Genomic DNA, 22,384 nt, shown 5'->3' on the forward strand with positions numbered 1-22,384 from the left:
TGATCTTTGTATCTTTCCCATTCGCCAGGATCTGTGCCATTTTTTTCCTTTTTGTATGCCCTTTCCTTATGTCTTATACTGTCCCTTACCTCTTTAGTTGTCCATGGCTGTTTCTTTTGGCAAGTAGAGTTCTTGCCGCTCAGGGGTATAAACCGATTCTGTATCACGTTAAATGTTTCTTTAAACATTTCCCACTGATCATCAGTCGTTCTACCCATTAACAGATTTGCCCAGTTTACTGTGGACAGTCTCTGTCTCATCCCATTGAAGTCGGCCTTGCCCAAGTCTAGAATCTTAGCAGCTGACTCACTTTTTTCCCTTTCAAACACTACATTGAACTCGATCATGTTATGATCACTATTGGGTAGATGCTCACGCACAGTTAAGCCGTTAACTAAATCTGGTTCATTACTCATTACTAAATCTAGTATGGCTTGCCCCCTTGTTGCCTCTTGGACATACTGCTGTAAAAAACTATCCTGGACACACTCAAGAAATTCACTACCTTTCTGACAGTTGCTAGTCTGCTTTTCCCAATCTCTGTGAAGGTTAAAGTCCCCCATTAAGACCACTATGCCTTTCTTACACGCTTGTTTAATCTCTGCATTTGTACAATCTAGCACTTCAGAGCTGCTGCCAGGGCTCCTATATACAACTCCCACTATAGTCTTAGATCCTTTCCTATTTCACAGTGAGTGACCCTTATGCTTAATAATCAGCAACTCTGTACAGTAAGTGAGTGACCCTTACCCTGAATAAAGAGTGACTCTGTACAGTTCGATTGAATGACCATTACCCTACCCAAGATTGGAATGTGGGGTGTTGAGTGAATTGTGTGAATGGTGTTTTATTACCTTCTACCTGTTGTTTCAGTCACCAGATTAAGTCGCTGCAGTATAGTACGACAGGAGACGTGATCCTGTGTGTGGCTGGCAGTGCACAGGCCAAAGTCTTGGACCGTGATGGTTTCCAGGTGATGGAGTGCGTGAAGGGAGACCAGTACATTGTTGACCAAGCTAAGACCAAGGTACCCACTGAAGTTGAGATTTACACTGGAGTCCCATGTCTTGCCATGTGTCACCGAGCTGCGTACAGGAGCAGAGTATCTGCACCGTGTGGGCCTCTCCCATCCACGCAGTTATTTACACACCAGTCTCTTTCTCTGCGCCCAAAATACAAGTGGAATTACTGTGTGTAGCATTTGGCCCTCTCGCCCAGGGTGGTTCTGGTTGATGAATGTACAGCATTTGTAAGTCCAGACTTGCAACAGTCTGACCCTTCCACTGACCAGATCTCTGACCCAGTCTGACCCTTCTACTGACCAGGTCTCTGGCCAGTCTGACCCTTCTACTGACCAGGTCTCTGGCCAGTCTGACCCTTCTACTGACCAGGTCTCTGGCCAGTCTGACCCTTCCACTGACCAGGTCTCTGACCCAGTCTGACCCTTCCACTGGCCAGTCTGACCCTTCCACTGACCAGGTCTCTGACCCAGTCTGACCCTTCCACTGACCAGGTCTCTGACCCAGTCTGACCCTTCCACTGACCAGGTCTCTGACCCAGTCTGACCCTTCCACTGACCAGGTCTCTGACCCAGTCTGACCTTTCCACTGACCAGGTCTCTGACCCAGTCTGACCCTTCCACTGACCAGGTCTCTGACCCAGTCTGACCCTTCCACTGACCAGGTCTCTGACCCAGTCTGACCCTTCCACTGACCAGGTCTCTGACCCAGTCTGACCCTTCCACTGACCAGGTGTCTGACCCTTCCACTGACCAGGTCTCTGACCAGGCCTGCGACCCTTCCGCTGACCAGGCCTGCGACCCTTCCGCTGACCAGGCCTGCGACCCTTCCGCTGACCAGGCCTGCGACCCTTCCGCTGACCAGGCCTGCGACCCTTCCGCTGACCAGGCCTGCGACCCTTCCGCTGACCAGGCCTGCGACCCTTCCGCTGACCTCCGGCCAGTCTGACCCTTCCACTGACCTCCGGCCAGTCTGACCCTTCCACTGACCAGGCCTCCGGCCAGTCTGACCCTTCCACTGACCAGGCCTCCGGCCAGTCTGACCCTTCCAGTGACCAGCATCTGTACTGTAAGACACTCTAATTCTATACCCTTTCTGCACTGAATCACAGAAGGAGGCTATTCGGCCTGTTGAGCCCGTGTGGATCTGTGAATGGGCAATCCAGCGAGTCCCAATCCCCCACCCTTTCCCTGTAGCCCTGCAAATTTTTTTCCTTCAAGTACTTATCCAATTCCCTTTTGAAGGCCATGATTGAATCTGCCTCCATCACCCCCTCGGGCAGTACATTCCAGATCCTAACCACTCGCTGCGTAAAAAAGTTTTTCCTCATGTCGCCTTTGGTTTTTTTGCCAATCACCTTAAATTTGTGTCCTCTGGTTCTTGACCCTTCCGCCAATGGCAACAGTTTGTCTTTATTTACTTTATTTAAACCCTTCATGATTTTGAATACCTCTATCAAATCTCCTCTTGACCTTCTCTGCTCTAAGGAGAACAATCCCAGCTTCTCCAGTCTATCCACGTAACTGAAGTCTCTCATCCCTGGAATCATTCTTGTAAATCTCTTCTGCACCCTCTCTAAGGCCTTTACATCTTTCCTAAAGTGCGGTGCCCAGAACTGGACAACACTCCGGTTGTGGCCAAATCAGTGTTTTCTGAAGGTTCATCATAACCTCTTTGCTTTTGTACTCTATGCCTCTATTTATAAAGCCTAGGATCCCGTATGCTTTTTTAGCCGCTTTCTCAACCTCTCCTGCCACCTTCAATGACCTTTCCACATATACCCCCAGGTCACTCTGTTCCTGCACCCCCTTTAGAATTCTACCCTTCCGTTTATATTGCCTCTCCTCGTTCTTCCCACCAAAATGTATCCTTAGCACTTCTCTGCGTTAAATTTCATCTGCCATGTGTCCGCCCATTCCACTTGCCTGTCCATATCCTCTTGAACTCCATCACCATCCTCCTCAATGTTCACTATTCTTCCAAGTTTTCTGTCATCTGCAGATTTTGAAATTGTGTGCTGTGCACCCAAGTCCAAGTCATTAATATATATCAAGAAAAGCAGTGGTCCCAGCACTGACCCCTGGGGAACACCACTGCACACCTCCCTCCAGTCAGAAAAACAACCATTCACCACTACTCTCTGTTTCCTGTCACTTAGCCAGTTTTGTATCCATGCTGCCGCTGCCCCCTTTATTCCATGGGCTTCAACTTTGATGACAAGCCTATTATGCAGCACTTTATCAAACGCCTTTTGGATGTCCATATACACATCAACAACATTGCCCACATCTACCCTCTCTGTTACCTCATCAAAAAACTCAAATCAAGTTAGTTAACCACGATTTGCCATAGAAACATAGACAAAGAAACATAGAAAATAGGAGCAGGAGTAGGCCATTCGGCCCTTCGAGCCTGCTCCGCCATTCAATATGATCATGGCTGATCCTCTATCTCAATACCATGTTCCCGCTCTCTCCCCATACCCCTTGATGCCTTTCATGTCCAGAAATCTATCTAGCTCCTTAAATATATTCAGTGACTTGGCTTCCACAGCCTTCTCTGGTAGAGAATTCCACAGGTTCACCACTCTCTGAGTGAAAAAATGTCTCCTCATCTCAGTCCTAAATGTCCTACCCCGTATCCTGAGACTGTGACTCCTCGTTCTGGATCCCCCAGCCAGGGGAAACATCCTCCCTGCATCCAGTCTAGCTCCTGTCTCATTCTTCTAAACTCGAGTGAATACAGGCCGAGTCGACCCAATCTCTCCTCATACGACAGTCCTGCCATCCCAGGAATCAGTCTGGTGAACCTTCGCTGCACTCCCTCGATGGCAAGTATATCCTTTCTTTGGTAAGGAGACCAAAATTGCACACAATACTCCAGGTGTGGTCTCACCAGGGCCCTGCATAACTGCAGGAGGACATCCTTGCTCCTGTTCTCAAATCCTCTTGCAATGCAGGCCAACATACCATTTGCCTTCCTAACTGCTTGCTGCACCCTTTCATAAATCCATGTTGACTTTGCTTTCAGTGACTGGTGTACAAGGACACCCAGGTCCCTTTGTACATCAACATTTAAATAATACTCTGCCTTTCTGTTTTTCCTTCCGAAGTGGATAACTTCACATTTATCCACATTATATTGCATCAGCCATGAATTTGCCCACTCACTCAACTTGTCCAAATCTCCTTGAAGCCTCTTTGCATCCTCCTCAAAACTCACGATCCCACCTAGTTTTGTGTCGTCAGCAAACTTGGAAATATTCCATTTAGTTCCCTCATCCAAATCATTGATATATATTGTGAATAGCTGGGGCCCAAGCACTGATCCCTGCGGTACCCCACTAGTCACCGCCTGCCACCCCGAAAAAGACTCATTTATTCCTACTCTCTGTTTCCTGTCTGTTAACCAATTTTCAATCCATGCCAGTATATTACCCCCAATCCCATGTGCTTTAATTGTGCACACTAAACTCTTATGTGGGACTTTATCAAAGGCCTTCTGAAAATCCAAATAAACCACATCCACTGGTTCTCCCTTATCTATTCTACCTGTTACATCCTCAAAAAAAACTCCAGTAGGTTTGTCAAACATGATGTCCCTTTCATAAATCCATGTTGACTTTGTCTAATCCCGTTGATATTTTCTAAGTGTCCTGTTATTACATCCTTTATAATAGACTCTAGCATTTTCCCAACTCTGGTGTTAGGCTAACCAGTCTGTAGTTCCCTGTTTTCTCTCTCCCTCCTATTTTAAATAGTGGGGTGACATTTGTCACCCTCCGATCTGCAGGAACTGTTCCGTACTCTATAGAATTTTGGAAGATGACAACCAATGCATCCACTATTTCCATGGCTACCTCTTTTAATACTCTGGGATGCAGATTATCAGGCACCCGGGGCATTTATCGGCTTTCAGTCCCATTAATTTCTCCAGCACTTGTTCTTTACTAATACTAATTTCCTTTAATTCCTCCTTCTCACTGGTCCCTTGGTTCCCGAGCATTTCTGGGAAGTTATCTTTGTCCTCTTCCGTGAAGACAGAACCAAAGTATTTGTTTAATTGCTCTGCCATTTCCTTGTTCCCCATTATAAATTCTCCCGTTTCTGACGAAAGGACTTCAAAATCCGTGCTGGCTTTCCTTAATTAATCCATACTTGTCCAAGTGAATGTTAATTTTGCCTTGAATTATTGTTTCTAAAAGTTTCCCCACCACTGAGGTTAAACTGACTGGCCTGTAGTTGCTGGGTTTATCCTTACATCCTTTCTTGAACAAGGGTTTAACATTTGCAATTCTCCAGTCCTTTGGCACCGCCCCTGTATCTAAGAAAGATTGGAAGGTTATGGCCAGTGCCTCCACAATTTCCACCCTGAATTCCCTCACATCTTCGGACGCATCCCATTCGGACCGGGTGACTTTATCTACTTTAAGTACAGCCAGCCTTTCTCGTACCTCTTCTTTATCAATTTTAAGCTCATCCAGTATCTCAACTACATCTTCTTTTACTGAGATTCTGGCAGCACCTTTTATAGGAACATAGGAACAGGAGTAGGCCATTCAGCCCCTTGTGCCTGCTCCGCCATTTGATAAGATCATGGCTGATCTGTGATCTAACTCCATATACCTGCCTTTGGCCCATATCCCTTAATACCTTTGGTTGCCAAAAAACTGTCTATCTCAGATTTAAATGTAGCAATTGAGCTAGTATCAATTGCCGTTTGCGGAAGAGAGTTCCAAACTTCTACCACCCTTTGTGTGTAGAAATGTTTTCTAATCTTGCTCCTGAAAGGTCAGGCTCTAATTTTTAGACTGTGCCCCCTACTCCTAGAATCCCCAACCAGCGGAAATAGTTTCTCTCTATCCACCCTATCTGTTCCCCTTAATATCTTATAAACTTCGATCAGATCACCCCTTAACCTTCGAAACGCCAGAGAATACAACCCCAATTTGTGTAATCTCTCCTCGTAACTTAACCCTTGAAGTCTGGGTATCATTCTAGTAAACCTACGCTGCACTCCCTCCAAAGCCAATATGTCCTTCCGAAGGTGCGGTGCCCAGAACTGCTCACAGTACTCCAGGTGTGGTCTAACCAGGGTTTTGTATAGCTGCAGCATAACCTCTGCCCCCTTGTACTCTAGTCCTCTAGATATAAAGGCCAGCATTCCATTCGCCATCTTGATTATTTTCTGCACCTGTTCATGACACTTCAATGATCCATGTACCTGAACCCCTAAATCCCTTTGTACATCCACTGTTTTTAATTTTTTACCATTTAGAAAGTACCATGTTCTATCCTTTTTTGATCCAAAGTGGATGACCTCACATTTGTCAACATTGAATTCCATTTGCCACAGTTTTGCCCATTCACCTAATCTATCAATATCGCTTTGTAATTTTATGTTTTCATCCACACTGCTTACAATGCCACCAATCTTTGTGTCATCGGCAAACTTAGATATGAGACTTTCTATGCCTTCATCTAAGTCGTTAATAAATATTGTGAATAATTGAGGCCCCAAGACAGATCCCTGCGGGACTCCACTAGTCAATGGGTACGGTAGCATAGTGGTTATGTTACTGGTCTAGTAATCCAGAGGCCTGGACTAAAATCCAGAGTCATGAGTTCAAATCCCGCCACGGCAGCTGGCGAATTAAAAAAATTCAATTAATTAATTAAATTCAATTAATTAAATAAAAAAATCTGGAATTAAAATACTAGTATCAGTAATGATGGCCATGAAACGACCGGATTGTCGTAAAAACCCATCTGGTTCACTAATGTCCTTTAGGGAAGGAAGCCTGCCGCCCTTACCCAGTCTGGCCTATATGTGACTCCAGACCCACAGCAATGTGGTTGATTCTTAATTGCCCTCTGAAATGGCCTAGCAAGCCACTCAGTTGTAAAATCTCGCTACGAAAAGTCATAATAAGAATAATACCGGACGGATCACCCGGCATCGGACCACTGGGCACCGGACACGACAAGGGCAAAACACCAAGCCCAGTCGACCCTGCAAGGTCCTCCTTACGAACATCTGGGGACTTGTGCCAAAATTGGGAGAGCTGTCCCACAGACAAGTCAAGCAACAGCCTGACATAGCCATACTCACAGAATCATATCTTTCAGCCAACGTCCCAGACTCTTCCATCACCATCCCTGGGTATGTCCTGTCCCACCGGCAGGACAGACCCACCAGAGGTGGCGGTACAGTGATATACAGTCAGGAGGGAGTGGCCCTGGGAGTCCTCAACATTGACTCTGGACCCCATGAAATCTCATGGCATCAGGTCAAACAGGGGCAAGGAAAACCTCCTGCTGATTACCACCGACCGTCCTCCCTCAGCTGATGAATCAGTCCTCCTCCATGTTGAACACCACGTGGAGGAAGCACTGAGGGTAGCAAGGGCACAAAATGTACTCTGGGTGGGGGACTTCAATGTCCATCACCAAGTGTGGCTCGGTAGCACCACTACTGACCGAGCTGGCCGAGTCCTGAAGGACATAGCTGCCAGACTGGGCCTGCGGCAGGTGGTGAGCGAACCAACACGAGGGAAAAACTTACTTGACCTCGTCCTCACCAATCTACCTGTCGCAAATGCATCTGTCCATGACAGTATTGGTAGGAGTGACCACCGCACAGTCCTCGTGGAGATGAAGTCCCGTCTTCGCACTGAGGACACCATCCAACGTGTTGTGTGGCACTACCACCGTGCTAAATGGGATAGATTCAGAACAGATCTAGCAGCTCAAAACTGGGCATCCATGAGGCGCTGTGGGCCATCAGCAGCAGCAGAATTGTATTCCAGCACAATCTGTAACCTCATGGCCCGGCATATTCCTCACTCTACCATTACCAACAAGCCAGGGGATCAACCCTGGTTCAATGAGGAGTGTAGAAGAGCATGCCAGGAGCAGCACCAGGCGTACCTAAAAATGAGGTGCCAACCTGGTGAAGCTGCAACTCAGGACTACATTCATGCTAAACAGCGGAAGCAACATGCTATAGACAGAGCTAAGCGATTCCACAACCAATGGATCAGATCAAAGCTCTGCAGTCCTGCCGCATCCAGTCGTGAATGGTGGTGGACAATTAAACAACTAACGGGAGGAGGAGGCTCTGCAAACATCCCCATTCTCAATGATGGCGGAGTCCAGCACGTGAGTGCAAAAGACAAGGCTGAAGCGTTTGCAACCATCTTCAGCCGGAAGTGCCAAGTGGATAATCCATCTCAGCCTCCTCCCGATATCCCCACCATCACGGAAGCCAGTCTTCGGCCAATTCGATTCACTCCACGTGATATCAAGAAACGGCTGAGTGCACTGGATACAGCAAAGGCTATGGGCCCCGACAACATCCCAGCTGTAGTGCTGAAGACTTGTGCTCCAGAACTAGCTGCGCCTCTAGCCAAGCTGTTCCAGTACAGCTACAACACTGGCATCCACCCGACAATGTGGAAAATTGCCCAGGTATGTCCTGTCCACAAAAAGCAGGACAAATCCAATCCGGCCAATTACCGCCCCATCAGTCTACTCTCAATCATCAGCAAAGTGATGGAAGGTGTCGTCGACAGTGCTATCAAGCGGCACTTACTCACCAATAACCTGCTCACCGATGCTCAGTTTGGGTTCCGCCAGGACCACTCGGCTCCAGACCTCATTACAGCCTTGGTCCAAACATGGACAAAAGAGCTGAATTCCAGAGGTGAGGTGAGAGTGACTGCCCTTGACATCAAGGCAGCATTTGACCGAGTGTGGCACCAAGGAGCCCTAGTAAAATTGAAGTCAATGGGAATCAGGGGGAAAACTCTCCAGTAGCTGGAGTCATACCTAGCACAAAGGAAGATGGTAGTGGTTGTTGGAGGCCAATCATCTCAGCCCCAGGGCATTGCTGCAGGAGTTCCTCAGGGCAGTGTCCTAGGCCCAACCATCTTCAGCTGCTTCATCAATGACCTTCCCTCCATCATAAGGTCAGAAATGGGGATGTTCGCTGATGACTGCACAGTGTTCATTTCCATTTGCAACCCCTCAGATAATGAAGCAGTGCGAGCCTGCATGCAGCAAGACCTGGACAACATCCAGGCTTGGGCTGATAAGTGGCAAGTAACATTCGCGCCAGATAAGTGCCAGGCAATGACCATCTCCAACAAGAGAGAGTCTAACCACCTCCCCTTGACATTCAACGGCATTACCATCGCCGAATCCCCCACCATCAACATCCTGGGGGTCACCATTGACCAGAAACTTAACTGGACCAGCCATATAAATACCATGGCTACGAGAGCAGGTCAGAGGCTGGGTATTCTGCGGCGAGTGACTCACCTCCTGACTCCCCAAAGCCTTTCCACCATCTACAAGGCACAAGTCAGGAGTGTGATGGAATACTCTCCACTTGCCTGGATGAGTGCAGCTCCAACAACACTCAAGAAGCTCGACACCATCCAAGATAAAGCAGCCCGCTTGATTGGCATCCCATCCACCACCCTAAACATTCACTCCCTTCACCACCGGCGCACTGTGGCTGCAGTGTGTACCATCCACACGATGCACTGCAGCAACTCGCCAAGGCTTCTTCGACAGCACCTCCCAAACCCGCGACCTCTACCACCTAGAAGGACAAGGGCAGCAGGTACATGGGAACAACACCACCTGCACGTTCCCCTCCAAGTCACACACCATCCCGACTTGGAAATATATCGCCGTTCCTTCATCGTCGCTGGGTCAAAATCCTGGAACTCCCTTCCGAACAGCACTGTGGGAGAACCGTCACCACACGGACTGCAGCGGTTCAAGAAGGCGGCTCAGCACCACCTTCTCGAGGGCAATTAGGGATGGGCAATAAATGCCGGCCTTGCCAGCGACACCCACATCCCGTGAACGAATAAAAAAAAAAGTTACATCCTGCCAATGTGAGTACCTACCCATTATCCCTACTCTCTGTCGCCTTTCGCTCAGCAAACTTCCTAAGTCCGTACTTTTCCCTCGATTCCATGGGCTTCTCTCTTAGCTAACAGTCTCTTTCGGTGTTCAGTCACCCTATCCTTAATTATAGACTCCAGCAATTTCCCCACAACAGATGTTAGGCCAACTGGTCTATAATTCCCCGGTTTCCCTCCCTCTCCTTTCTTAAAAAGCGGAGTGGCGTGCAATTTTCCAATCTGGAGGGACAGTTCCTGAATCTAGTGAAGTTTGAAAGATTATAGTTAGGGCATCCACAATGTGCTCACCTACTTCCTTTAAAACCCTGGGATGGAAACCATCTGGTCCTGGGGATTTGTCACTCTTCAGTGCTATTATTTTCTTCATTACTGTTGCTTTACTTATGTTAATTTTATTGAGTCCCTGTCCCCGATTCAATATTAGTTTTCTTGGGATTTCCGGCATGCTATCCTCTTTTTCTACTGTAAATACTGACGCAAAGTAATTGTTCAACATGTCCGCCATTTCCCCATTGTCAATGACAATATCCCCACTTTCAGTTTTTATGGGGCCAACACTGCTCCTGACCACCCTCTTTCTCCTAATGTAACTATAAAAGTTCTTCGTATTGGTTTTGATATCCCTTGCGAGTTTCTTTTCAAACTCTCTTTTTCTAGCTTACAATCTGTTTTGTGACCCTTTGTTGATCTTTGTATCTTTCCCATTCGCCAGGATCTGTGCCATTTTTTTCCTTTTTGTATGCCCTTTCCTTATGTCTTATACTGTCCCTTACCTCTTTAGTTGTCCATGGCTGTTTCTTTTGGCAAGTAGAGTTCTTGCCCCTCAGGGTTATAAACCGATTCTGTATCACGTTAAATGTTTCTTTTAACATTTCCCACTGATCATCAGTCGTTCTACCCATTAACAGATTTGCCCAGTTTACTGTGGACAGTCTCTGTCTCATCCCATTGAAGTCGGCCTTGCCCAAGTCTAGAATCTTAGCAGCTGATTCACTTTTTTCCCTTTCAAACACTACATTGAACTCGACCATGTTATGATCACTATTGGATAGATGTTCACGCACAGTTAAGCCGTTAACCAAATCTGGTTCATTTCTCATTACTAAATCTAGTATGGCTTGCCCCCTTGTTGCCTCCAGGACATACTGCTGCAGAAAACTATCCCGAACACACTCAAGAAATTCACTACCTTTCTGACAGTTGCTAGTCTGCTCTTCCCAATCTATGTGAAGGTTAAAGTCCCCCATTAAGACCACTATGCCTTTCTTACACGCTTGTCTAATCTCTGCATTTATACAATCTAGCACTTCAGAGCTGCTGCCAGGGCTCCTATACACAAGTCCCACTATATTCTTGGATCCTTTCCTATTTCTCAATTCAACCCATAAGGTCTCTGTTGGCTGCTTACCTCTCGTTATATCCTCCTTTATCATTGAAGTGATTTCATCTCTGATCATAAAGGCTTCTCCTCCCCCTCTTCCATTTTCCCTGCCTCTCCTGTAGACCTTGTAACCCGGTATATTTAGTTTCCAATCCTGACCATCCTGCAGCCATGTCTCCATAATAGCTATCATGTCATACCCTCCAATTTGAATTTGATCCTGGAGTTCATTTAATTTATTCCTTCTACTCCGTGCATTTGTATATAGAACTCTTAGTTGGGCCACACACCCGAGCCTGACCTTCAGCTTTGATGCTGGGTTAATCACCTTACATCTTCTAGTTTTCACTTTATCTGTAGTGCCTAAAGTACACTTTCTTTCCGCTGCTCTACGCTTTTCCTTTTCACTTGTTCTTGAACAACTGTTTGTACTATTTGTATTGTAGATTTCCCCTGGGTCTTGCCCTCTCTTGCTGCTCTCAACTTTACTCCCTTCTGACTCCCCGCTCAGGTTCCCATCCCCCTGCCACTCTAGTTTAAACCTTCCCCAACAGCACTAGCAAACCCCCCCCCACGAGGACATTGGTCCCGGTCCTGCTCGGTTGTAACCCGTCCCGCTTGTCCAGGTCCCACCTTCCCCAGAACCGGTCCCAATGTCCCAGGAATCTAAATCCCTCCCTCCTACACCATCCCTGCAGCCAAGCATTCATCCGGTCTATTCTCCTGTTCCTATACTCACTATCATGTGGCACCGGTAGTCATAGAGTCATAGAGTTATACAGCACGGATAGAGGCCCTTCGGCCCATTGTGTCCGCGCCGGCCATCAAGCCCTGTCTAATCTAATCCCATATTCCAGCATTTGGTCCGTAGCCTTGTATGCTACGGCATTTCAAGTGCTCATCCAAATGCTTCTTGAATGTTGTGAGGGTTCCTGCCTCCACAACCCTCTCAGGCAGTGAGTTCCAGACTCCAACCACCCTCTGGGTGAAAAAGTTCTTTCTCAAATCCCCTCGAAACCTCCCGCCTTTTACCTTGAATCTATGTCCCCTTGTTATAGAACCCTCAACGAAGGGAAAAAGCTCCTTAGTATCCATCCTATCTATGCCCCTCATAATTTTGTACACCTCAATCATGTCCCCCCTCAGCCTCCTCTGCTCCAAGGAAAACAAACCCAATCTTCCCAGTCTCTCTTCATAGCTGAAGCGCTCCAGCCCTGGTAACATCCTGGTGAATCTCCTCTGCACCCTCTCCAAAGCGATCACATCCTTCCTGTAGTGTGGCGACCAGAACTGCACACAGTACTCCAGCTGTGGCCTGACCAGTGTTTTATACAGCTCCATCATAACCTCCTTGCTCTTATATTCTATGCCTCGGCTAATAAAGGCAAGTATCCCATATGCCTTCTTTACCACCTTATCTACCTGTTCCGCCGCCTTCAGGGATCTGTGAACTTGCACACCAAGATCCCTCTCACCCTCTGTCTTGCCTAGGGTCTTCCCATTCATTGTGTATTCCCTTGCCTTGTTCGTCCCTCCAAAGTGCATCACCTCGCACTTTTCCGGGTTAAATTCCATTTGCCACTGTTCCGCCCATCTGACCAACCCATCTATATCGTCCTGCAGACTGAGGCTATCCTCCTCGCTATTTACCACCCTACCAATTTTTGTATCATCAGCGAACTTACTGATCATACCTTTTACATTCATATCCAAGTCGTTAATGTAGACCACAAACAGCAAGGGCCCCAGCACAGATCCCTGTGGTACCCCATTGGCCACAGGTTTCCAGTCACAAAAACAACCTTCGACCATCACCCTCTGCCTTCTGCCACTAAGCCAGTTTTGTATCCAAAGTGCCAAGGCACCCTGGACTCCATGGGCTCGTACCTTCTTGACCAGTCTCCTGTGGGGGACTTTATCGAAGGCCTTACTGAAATCCATGTATACCACATCCACTGCGTTACCCTCATCCACACGCCTAGTCACCCCCTCAAAAATTCAATCAAATTAGTCAGACATGATCTTCCCTTGACAAAGCCATGTTGACTATCCCTGATTAATCCTTGCTTCTCCAAGTAATCCTGAGATCACTACCTTTGAAGTCCTGCTTTTTAATTTATCTCCTAACTCCTTAAATTCACCTTGCAGGACCTCATCCCTTTTTTTACCTATGTCATTGGTACCGATATGGACCACGACTCCTGGCTGTTCACCCCCCCTCCAGAATGTCCTGCAGCCACTCCGCGACAACCTTGACCCTAGCACCAGGGAGGCAACATACCATCCTGGAGTCACGTTTGCGGCTGTCGAAACGCCTATCTGTTCCCCTTACAATTGAATCCCCTATCACTATAGCCCTGCCACTCTTCTTCCTCCCCTCCTGTGCAGCAGAGCCACCCGTGGTGCCCCGAACTTGGCTCTTGCTGCTTTCCCCTGATTAGCCATCTCCCTCAACAGTATCCAAAGCAGAATATCTGTTTGAGAGGGAGATGGCCCCAGGGGACTCCTGCTCTACTTGCCTAGTCCTTTTACTCTGCCATTTCCTTTCTGCCTGCGTAATCTTGACCTGCGGTGTGACCACCTCACTGAATGTGCTATCCACGATAGTCTCGGCATCACTGATGCTCCACAGCGAATCCACCCGCAGCTCCAGCTCCGAAATACGGTTAGCCAGTTGCTGCAGCTGGACACACTTCATGCACACATGGTCGCCAGGGACACTGGTAGTGTCTATGACTCCCCACGTAGTGCAGGAGGAGCATATCACGGGTGCGAGCTCTGCTGCGATGACTTGCCTTAGACTCTCAGACTCCTCCCGCTCTCGGTCTCTCCTTTTATACTCTGCTCACCTCTCGGACTCTCCTGCCTCACCTGTGACGTCGCACAGTAGTTGTCTCTTGTTGCAGGTCTGCTGCTGCTTTTATTCCCCAATCTCAGTCTTCTACGCTCAGGTCCACTGCCGCTCTGGGGAAAAAGTTCGGAAAAGCAAGGCAAAGCAGCACCTCCTTCCCCCACTTCACCGAACTCCCACACGTACCAAACTCTCAGCAGGTCACTCTGTGTTGGCCGCATTCAGTGCTAAAGACAGATTCAAAGTACTCATTTAGTACCTCGGCCGTGCCCTCTGCCTCCATGTGTAGATCTTCAATCGGCCCGACCCCTCCTCTTACTACCCATTTACTGTTTACATGTCTGTAGAAATATCTTGGATTCCCTTTTATATTGGCCGCCAGACTATTCTCATACTCTTTCTTTGCCCCTCGTATTTCCTCTTTCAGTTCCCCTTTGAACTTTCTATATTCTGTCCTGTTCTCACTTGTGTTATCAACCTGACAACTGTCATATGCCCCTTTTTTCCACTTCATCTTACTCACTATCTCTTTTGTCATCCAGGGAGCTCTGGCTTTAGTTACCCCACCTTTCTGCCTCATGGGAATATGTCTAGACTGTACCCGAACCATCTCTTTTGAGTATTTTTACTCTAGATTGCTCCTTGTCCTTTCCCATAGCTAATCTGAACCATATGATACTCTGATCGCGGTTTTCGAAATGTTCCCCCACTGACACTTACTCCACTTGACCCACCCCATTCCCCAGAACCAGATCCAGCAATGCCTCCTTCCTCGTTGGGCCAGAAATGTACTGGTCAAGAAAGTTCTTCTGAATTTGTTGAGAAATTCCTCCCCTTCTTTGCCCCTCAGACTATTACTAGCCCAGCCTATATTCGGATAGTTGAAGTCCCCCGTTATCACTACTCTGTGGCTCTTGCACCTCTCTGTAATTTCCCAGAAGATTTGTTCCTCCATATCCTTCCCACTAGTTGGTGGCCTATAGAATACACCCAGTAGTGTAATGGCACCTCTATTGTTTCTTAACTCTAACCAAATAGATTCCACCCATGGCCCCTCCAGGACATCCTCTCTCTCCAGCACTACAACATTATCTTTAAACAATACTCCCACCCTCCTCCTTTCTTTCCCTCCCTATCTTTCCTGAGCACCTTGTATCCAGGAATACTCAGAATTGTACTGTAACAGTCTCTGATTCTATACCCTGTTTCTGTACTGTAACACTCCCTGATTCTATACCCTGTTTCTGTACTGTAACACTCCCTGATTCTATACCCTGTTTCTGTACTGTAACACTCTCTGATTCTATACTCTGTTCCTGTACTGTGACACTCCCTGATTCTATACCCTGTTTCTGTACTGTAACACTCCCTGATTCTATACCCTGTTTCTGTACTGTGACACTCTCTGATTCTATACCCTGTTTCTGTACTGTAACACTCTCTGATTCTATACCATGTTTCTGTACTGTAACACTCTCTGATTCTATACCCTGTTTCTGTACTGTAACACTCTCTGATTCTATACTCTGTTCCTGTACTGTAACACTCTCTGATTCTATACCCTGTTTCTGTACTGTAACACTCTCTGATTCTATACCCTGTTTCTGTACTGTAACACTCTCTGATTCTATACCCTGTTTCTGTACTGTGACACTCCCTGATTCTATACCCTGTTTCTGTACTGTAACACTCCCTGATTCCAGACCCTGTTTCTGTACTGTGACACTCTCTGATTCTATACCCTGTTCCTGTACTGTGACACTCTCTCATTCTATACCCTGTTTCTGTACTGTGACACTCCCTGATTCTATACCCTGTTCCTGTACTGTAACACTCTCTGATTCTATACCCTGTTTCTGTACTGTAACACTCTCTGATTCTATACCCTGTTTCTGTACTGTGACACTCTCTCATTCCATACCCTGTTTCTGTACTGTGACACTCTCTCATTCTATACCCTGTTTCTGTACTGTAACACTCTCTGATTCTATACCCTGTTTCTGTACTGTGACACTCTCTCATTCTATACCCTGTTTCTGTACTGTAACACTCTCTGATTCTATACCCTGTTTCTGTACTGTGACACTCTCTCATTCTATACCCTGTTTCTGTACTGTGACACTCCCTGATTCTATACCCTGTTCCTGTACTGTAACACTCTCTGATTCTATACCCTGTTTCTGTGCTGTAACACTCTCTGATTCTATACCCTGTTCCTGTACTGTAACACTCTCTGATTCTATACCCTGTTTCTGTACTGTAACACTCCCTGATTCTATACCCTGTTTCTGTACTGTAACACTCCCTGATTCTATACCCTGTTTCTGTACTGTAACACTCTCTGATTCTATACCCTGTTTCTGTACTGTAACACTCTCTGATTCTATACCCTGTTTCTGTACTGTAACACTCTCTGTTTCTGTACCCTGTTTCTGTACTGTAACACTCTCTGATTCTATACCCTGTTTCTGTACTGTAACACTCTGTTTCTGTACCCTGTTTCTGTACTGTAACACTCTCTGTTTCTATACCCTGTTCCTGTACTGTGACACTCTCTGATTCTATACCCTGTTTCTGTACTGTAACACTCTCTGATTCTATACTCTGTTTCTGTACTGTAACACTCTCTGTTTCTGTACCCTGTTTCTGTACTGTAACACTCTCTGTTTCTGTACCCTGTTTCTGTACTGTAACACTCTCTGTTTCTGTACCCTGTTTCTGTACTATATCTCTCCCTGATTCTATACCCTGTTTCTGTACAGTAACACTCGGATACTATACCACATTTCTGTACTGTAACACTCCCTGATTCTATATGTTGTTTCTATACTGTAACATTCCCAGGTTCTATATGTTGTTTCTGCATTGTAACACTCTCGAATTTCATACCCTGTTTCTGTACTGTAACACTGATTCTATACCCTGTTTCGGTACTGTAACAGACTCTTCCATCACCATCCCTGGATATGTCCTGTCCCACCGGCAGGACAGACCCACCAGAGGTGGTGGTACAGTGGTATACAGTCAGGAGGGAGTGGCCCTGGGAGTCCTCAACATTGACTCCGGACCCATGAAATCTCCTGGCATCAGGTCAAACATGGGCAAGGAAACCTCCTGCTGATTACCACCTACCGTCCTCCCTCAGCTGATGAATCAGTCCTCCTCCATGTTGAGGAAGCACTGAGGGTAGCAAGGACACAAAATGTACTCTGGGTGGGGGACTTCAATGTCCATCACCAAGAGTGGCTCGGTAGCACCACTACTGACCGAGCTGGCTGAGTCCTGAAGGACATAGCTGCTAGACTGGGCCTGCGGCAGGTGGTGGTGAGCAAATCAACACGAGGGAAAAATCTTTTTGACCTCGTCCTCACGAATCTACCCGTCGCAGGTGCGTCTGTCCGTGAGAGTATTGGTGGGAGTGACCACCGCACAGTCCTCGTGGAGATGAAGTCCCGTCTTCGCACTGAGGACACCATCCAACGTGCTGTGTGGCACTACCACCGTGCTAAATGGGATAGATTCAGAACAGATCCAGGAGCTCAAAACTGGGCATCCATGAGGCGCTGTGGGCCATCAGCAGCAGCAGAATTGTATTCCAGCACAATCTGTAACCTCATGGCCTGGCATATTCCTCACTTTACCATTACCAACAAGCCAGGGGATCAACCCTGGTTCAATGAGGAATGTAGAAGGCCAGCACCAGGCGTACCTAAAAATGAGGTGCCAACTTGGTGAAGCTACAACACAGGACTACATGCATGCTATAGACAGAGCTAAGCGATTCCACAACCAACGAATCAGATCAAAGCTCTGCAGTCCTGCTACATCCAATCGTGAATGGTGGTGGACAGTTAAACAACTAACGGGAGGAGGAGGCTCTGCAAACATCCCCATCCTCAATGATGGCGGAGTCCAGCACGTGAGTGCAAAAGACAAGGCTGAAGCGTTTGCAACCATCTTCAGCCAGAAGTGCCGAGTGGATGATCCATCTCGGCTTCCTCCCGATATCCCCACCATCACAGAAGCCAGTCTTCAGCCAATTCGATTCACTCCACGTGATACCAAGAAACGGCTGGAGTGCATTGGATACAGCAAAGACCATAGGCCCCGACAACATCCCGGCTGTAGTGCTGAAGACTTGTGCTCCAGAACTAACCGCGCCTCCAGCCAAGCTGTTCCAGTACAGCTACAACACTGGCATCTACCCGACAAAGTGGAAAATTGCCCAGGTATGTCCTGTCCACAAAAAGCAAGTCAAATCCAATCCGACCAGTTACTGCACCATCAGTCTACTCTCAAATCAGCAAAGTGATGGAAGGTGTCGTCGACAGTGCTATCAAGCGGCACTTACTCACCAATCACCTGCTCACCGATGCTCAGTTTGGGTTCCGCCAGGACCACTCAGCTCCAGACCTCATTACAGCCTTGGTCCAAACATGGACAAAAGAGCTGAATTCCAGAGGTGAGGTGAGAGCGACTGCCCTTGACATCAAGGCAGCATTTGACCGAGTGTGGCACCAAGGAGCCCTAGTAAAATTGAAGTCAATGGGAATCAGGGGGAAAACTCTCCAGTGGCTGGAGTCATACCTAGCACAAAGGAAGATGGTAGTGATTGTTGGAGGCCAATCATCTAAGCCCCAGGACATTGCTGCAGGAGTTCCTCAGGGCAGTGTCCTAGGCCCAACCATCTTCAGCTGCTTCGTCAATGACCTTCCCTCCATCATAAGGTCAGAAATGGGGATGTTCGCTGATGACTGCACAGTGTTCAGTTCCATTCGCAACCCCTCAGATAATGAAGCAGTCCGAGCCCGCATGCAGCAAGACCTGGACAACATCCAGGCTTGGGCTGATAAGTGGCAAGTAACATAGACCATAAAGGAGGTCTATGCATGGAGGCAGAGGGGATAGCTGAGGTACTAAATGAGTACTTTGAATCTGTCTTTAGCAAGGAAAAAGATGCTACCAAATTCACAGTAAAAGAAGATGTAGTTGAGCTACTGGATGAGCTAAATACTGTGGCGACAAGAGCAGGTCAGAGGCTGGGTATTCTGCAGCGAGTGACTCACCTCCTGACTCCCCAAAGCCTTTCCACCATCTACAAGGCACAAGTCAGGAGTGTGATGGAATACTCTCCACTTGCCTGGATGAGTGCAGCTCCAACAACACTCAAGAAGCTCGACACCATCCAAGATAAAGCAGCCCGCTTGATTGATACCCATCCATCACCATAAACATTCACTCCCTTCACCACCGGCTCACTGTGACTGCAGTGTGTACCATCCACAGGATGCACTGCAGCAACTCGCCAAGGCTTCCTCGGAAGCACCTCCAAAACCCGCGACCTCTACTACCTGGAAGGGCAAGGGCAGCAGGCACATGGGAACAACACCACCTGCACGTTCCCCTCCTGACTTGGAAATATATCGCCGTTCCTTCATCGTCGCTGGGTCAAAATCCTGGAACTCCCTTCCAAACAGCACTGTGGGAGAATCGTCACCACATGGACTGCAGCGGTTCAAGAAGGCGGCTCACCACCACCTTCTCAAGGGCAATTAGGGATGGGCAATAAATGCCGGCCTCGCCAGCGACGCCCACATCCCACGAACGAATAAAAAAAAAACCCACTTTGAATCGATGCCCTGTTTCTGTACTGTAACACTCTCTGATTCTATATGTTGTCTCTGTACTATAATACTTTGATTCTATACCTTGTTTCGGTACTATAACACTCTGATTCTCTACCTTGTTTCCCTCCTGTAACACTCTGATTCTATACCCAGTTTCTGCACTGTAACACTGATTCTATACCCAGTTTCTGTACTGTAACACACTCTGATTCTATACCCTGTTTCTTCTTTTATTCATTCATGGGATGTGGGCGTCGCTGGCGAGGCCAGCATTTATTGCCCAACCCTAATTGCCCTTGAGAAGGTGGTGGCGAGCCACCTTCTTGAACTGCTGCAGTCTGTGTGGTGAAGGTTCTCCCACACCGATGTTAGAATCGTAGAAAATTTATGGCACAGAAAGAGGCTATTCGATTGGCTGAAAATGAGCCACCCAGCCTAATCCCACTTTCCAGCACTTGGTCCGTATTCCTGTAGTTTCGGTGCATCAAGAGCACATCCGTGTACTTTATAAATGTGATTAGGGTTTCTGCCTCTACCACCCTTTCAGGCAGTGAGTTCCAGACCCCCACCACCCTCTGGGTGAAAAATTTCTCCTCAGCTCCCCTCTAATCCTTCTACCAATCACTTTAAATCTATGCCCCCTGGTTATTGACTTATTCGCTAAGGGAAATAGGTCCTCCCTATCCACTCTATCTAGGCCCCTCATAATTTTATACACCTCAATCAAATCTCCCCTCAGCCTCCTCTGTTCCAAAGAAAACAACCCCAGCCTATCCAATCTTTCCTCATAGCTAAAATTCTGCAGTCCTGGCAACATCCTCGTAAATCTCCTCTGTACCCTCTCTAGTACCATTACATCCTTCCTGTAATGTGGTGACCAGAACTGTACACAGTACTCAAGCTGTGGCCTAACGAGTGTTTTATACAGTTCTAGCATAACCTCCCTGCTCTTATATTCCATGCCCCAGCTAATAGAGGAAAGTATCCCGTATGCCTCTTTAACCACCTTATCTACCTGTCCTGCTACCTTCAGGGATCTGTGGACATGCACTCCAAGGTCCCTCACTTCCTCCACACCTCTCAGTATCCCCCCATTTATTGTGTATTCCCCGTACCTTGTTTGCTCTCCCCAAATGCATTACCTCACACTTCTCTGGATTGAATTCCATTTGCCACTTTTCTGCCCACCTGACCAGTCCATTGATATCTTCCTGCAGTCTACAGCTTTCCTCCTCACTACCACCCACATGGCCAATTTTTGTATCTTCTAAAAACTTGTTAATCGTCCACACTAAATTGAAGTCCAAATCATTAATATATACCACAAAAAACAAGGGGCCTAATACTGAGCCCTGCGGGACCCCAATGGAACCAGCCTTCTGGTCACAAGAACACCCGTCGACCATTACCCTTTGCTTCCTGCCACTGAGCCAATTTTGGATCTAATTTGCCACTTTCCCTTGGATCCCATGGACTTGTACTTTTTTGACGAGTCTGCATGTGGGACCTTGTCAAAAGCCTTGCTAAAATCCATGTAGACCACATCAAACGCGTTACCCTCATCGACCCTCCTTGTTACCTCCTCAAAAAATTCATTCAAGTTAGTCAGACACGACCTTCCCTTAACAAATCCATGCTGATTGTCCTTGATTACTCCGTGCCTTTCGAAGTGACGGTTTATCTTGTCCCTCAGAATTGATTCCAGTAATTTGCCCACCTCCGAGGTTAGACTGACCGGCCTATAATTACTCGATCTATCCCCTTCTCTCTTTTTAAACAACGGTACAATGTTAGCAGTCCTCCAATCTTGCGGTACCACTTGTATCCAGAGAGGATTGGAAAATGATGGTCAGAGCCTCTGGTATTTCTTCCCTTGTTTCTTTTAACAGCCTGGGATACATTTCACCTGGGCCCGGTGATTTATCTACTTCCAAAGATGCTAATCCCCTTCATACTTCCTCTTTCACTATGTTTATCCCATCTAATATTTCACACTCCTCCTCCTTAACTAGAATCTCTGCATCGTCCCCCTCTTTTGTGAAACAGACGCAAAGTATTCATTAAGAACCATCCCCACATCTTCCGCCTCCTCACATAGTTTACTTTTTTGGTCTCTAATAGGCCCTACTCTTTCCTTAGTTATCCTCTTAATGTATTAATAAAACATCTTTGGATTTTCCTTGATTTTACTTGCCAATATTTTTTCATGTCCTCTTTGCTTTCCTAATTTCCTTCTTAATTTCTTAAGTTAGGTTGGGAGTTCCAGGATTTTAACGCAGGGACATTGAAGAAACGGTGATATTTTTCCAAGTCGGGATGGTGTGTGACTTGGAGGGGAACGTGCAGGTGGTGTTGTTCCCATGTACCTGCTGCCCTTGTCCTTCTAGGTGGTAGAGGTCGCGGGTTTGGGAGGTGCTGTCGAAGAAGCCTTGGCGAGTTGCTGCAGTGCATCTTATAGATGTTACACACTGCAGCCACAGTGTGCCGATGGTGAAGGGAGTGAATGTTTAAGGAGGTGGATGGGGTGCCAATCAAGCCGGCTCCTTTGTCCTGAAAGGTGTGGAGCTT

General features: G+C 47.2%; 1 protein-coding gene across 2 annotated transcripts in view; it reads left to right on the forward strand.

Moving 5' to 3' along the window:
* The window catches only part of LOC137311613 (WD repeat-containing protein 70), a 223,133-nt gene that overhangs the window by 81,364 nt on the left and 119,385 nt on the right, over positions 1-22,384 (forward strand). For both annotated transcript variants that reach the window (XM_067978710.1, XM_067978711.1), the window contains one exon: positions 874-1,027. In XM_067978710.1, the coding sequence (XP_067834811.1) occupies positions 874-1,027 (154 nt within the window). The remainder of the gene's footprint in view (positions 1-873; positions 1,028-22,384) is intronic.

The sequence above is a fragment of the Heptranchias perlo genome, unplaced genomic scaffold (genome assembly GCF_035084215.1).
Source record: "Heptranchias perlo isolate sHepPer1 unplaced genomic scaffold, sHepPer1.hap1 HAP1_SCAFFOLD_366, whole genome shotgun sequence".
NCBI classification, from domain to species: Eukaryota; Metazoa; Chordata; class Chondrichthyes; order Hexanchiformes; family Hexanchidae; genus Heptranchias; species Heptranchias perlo.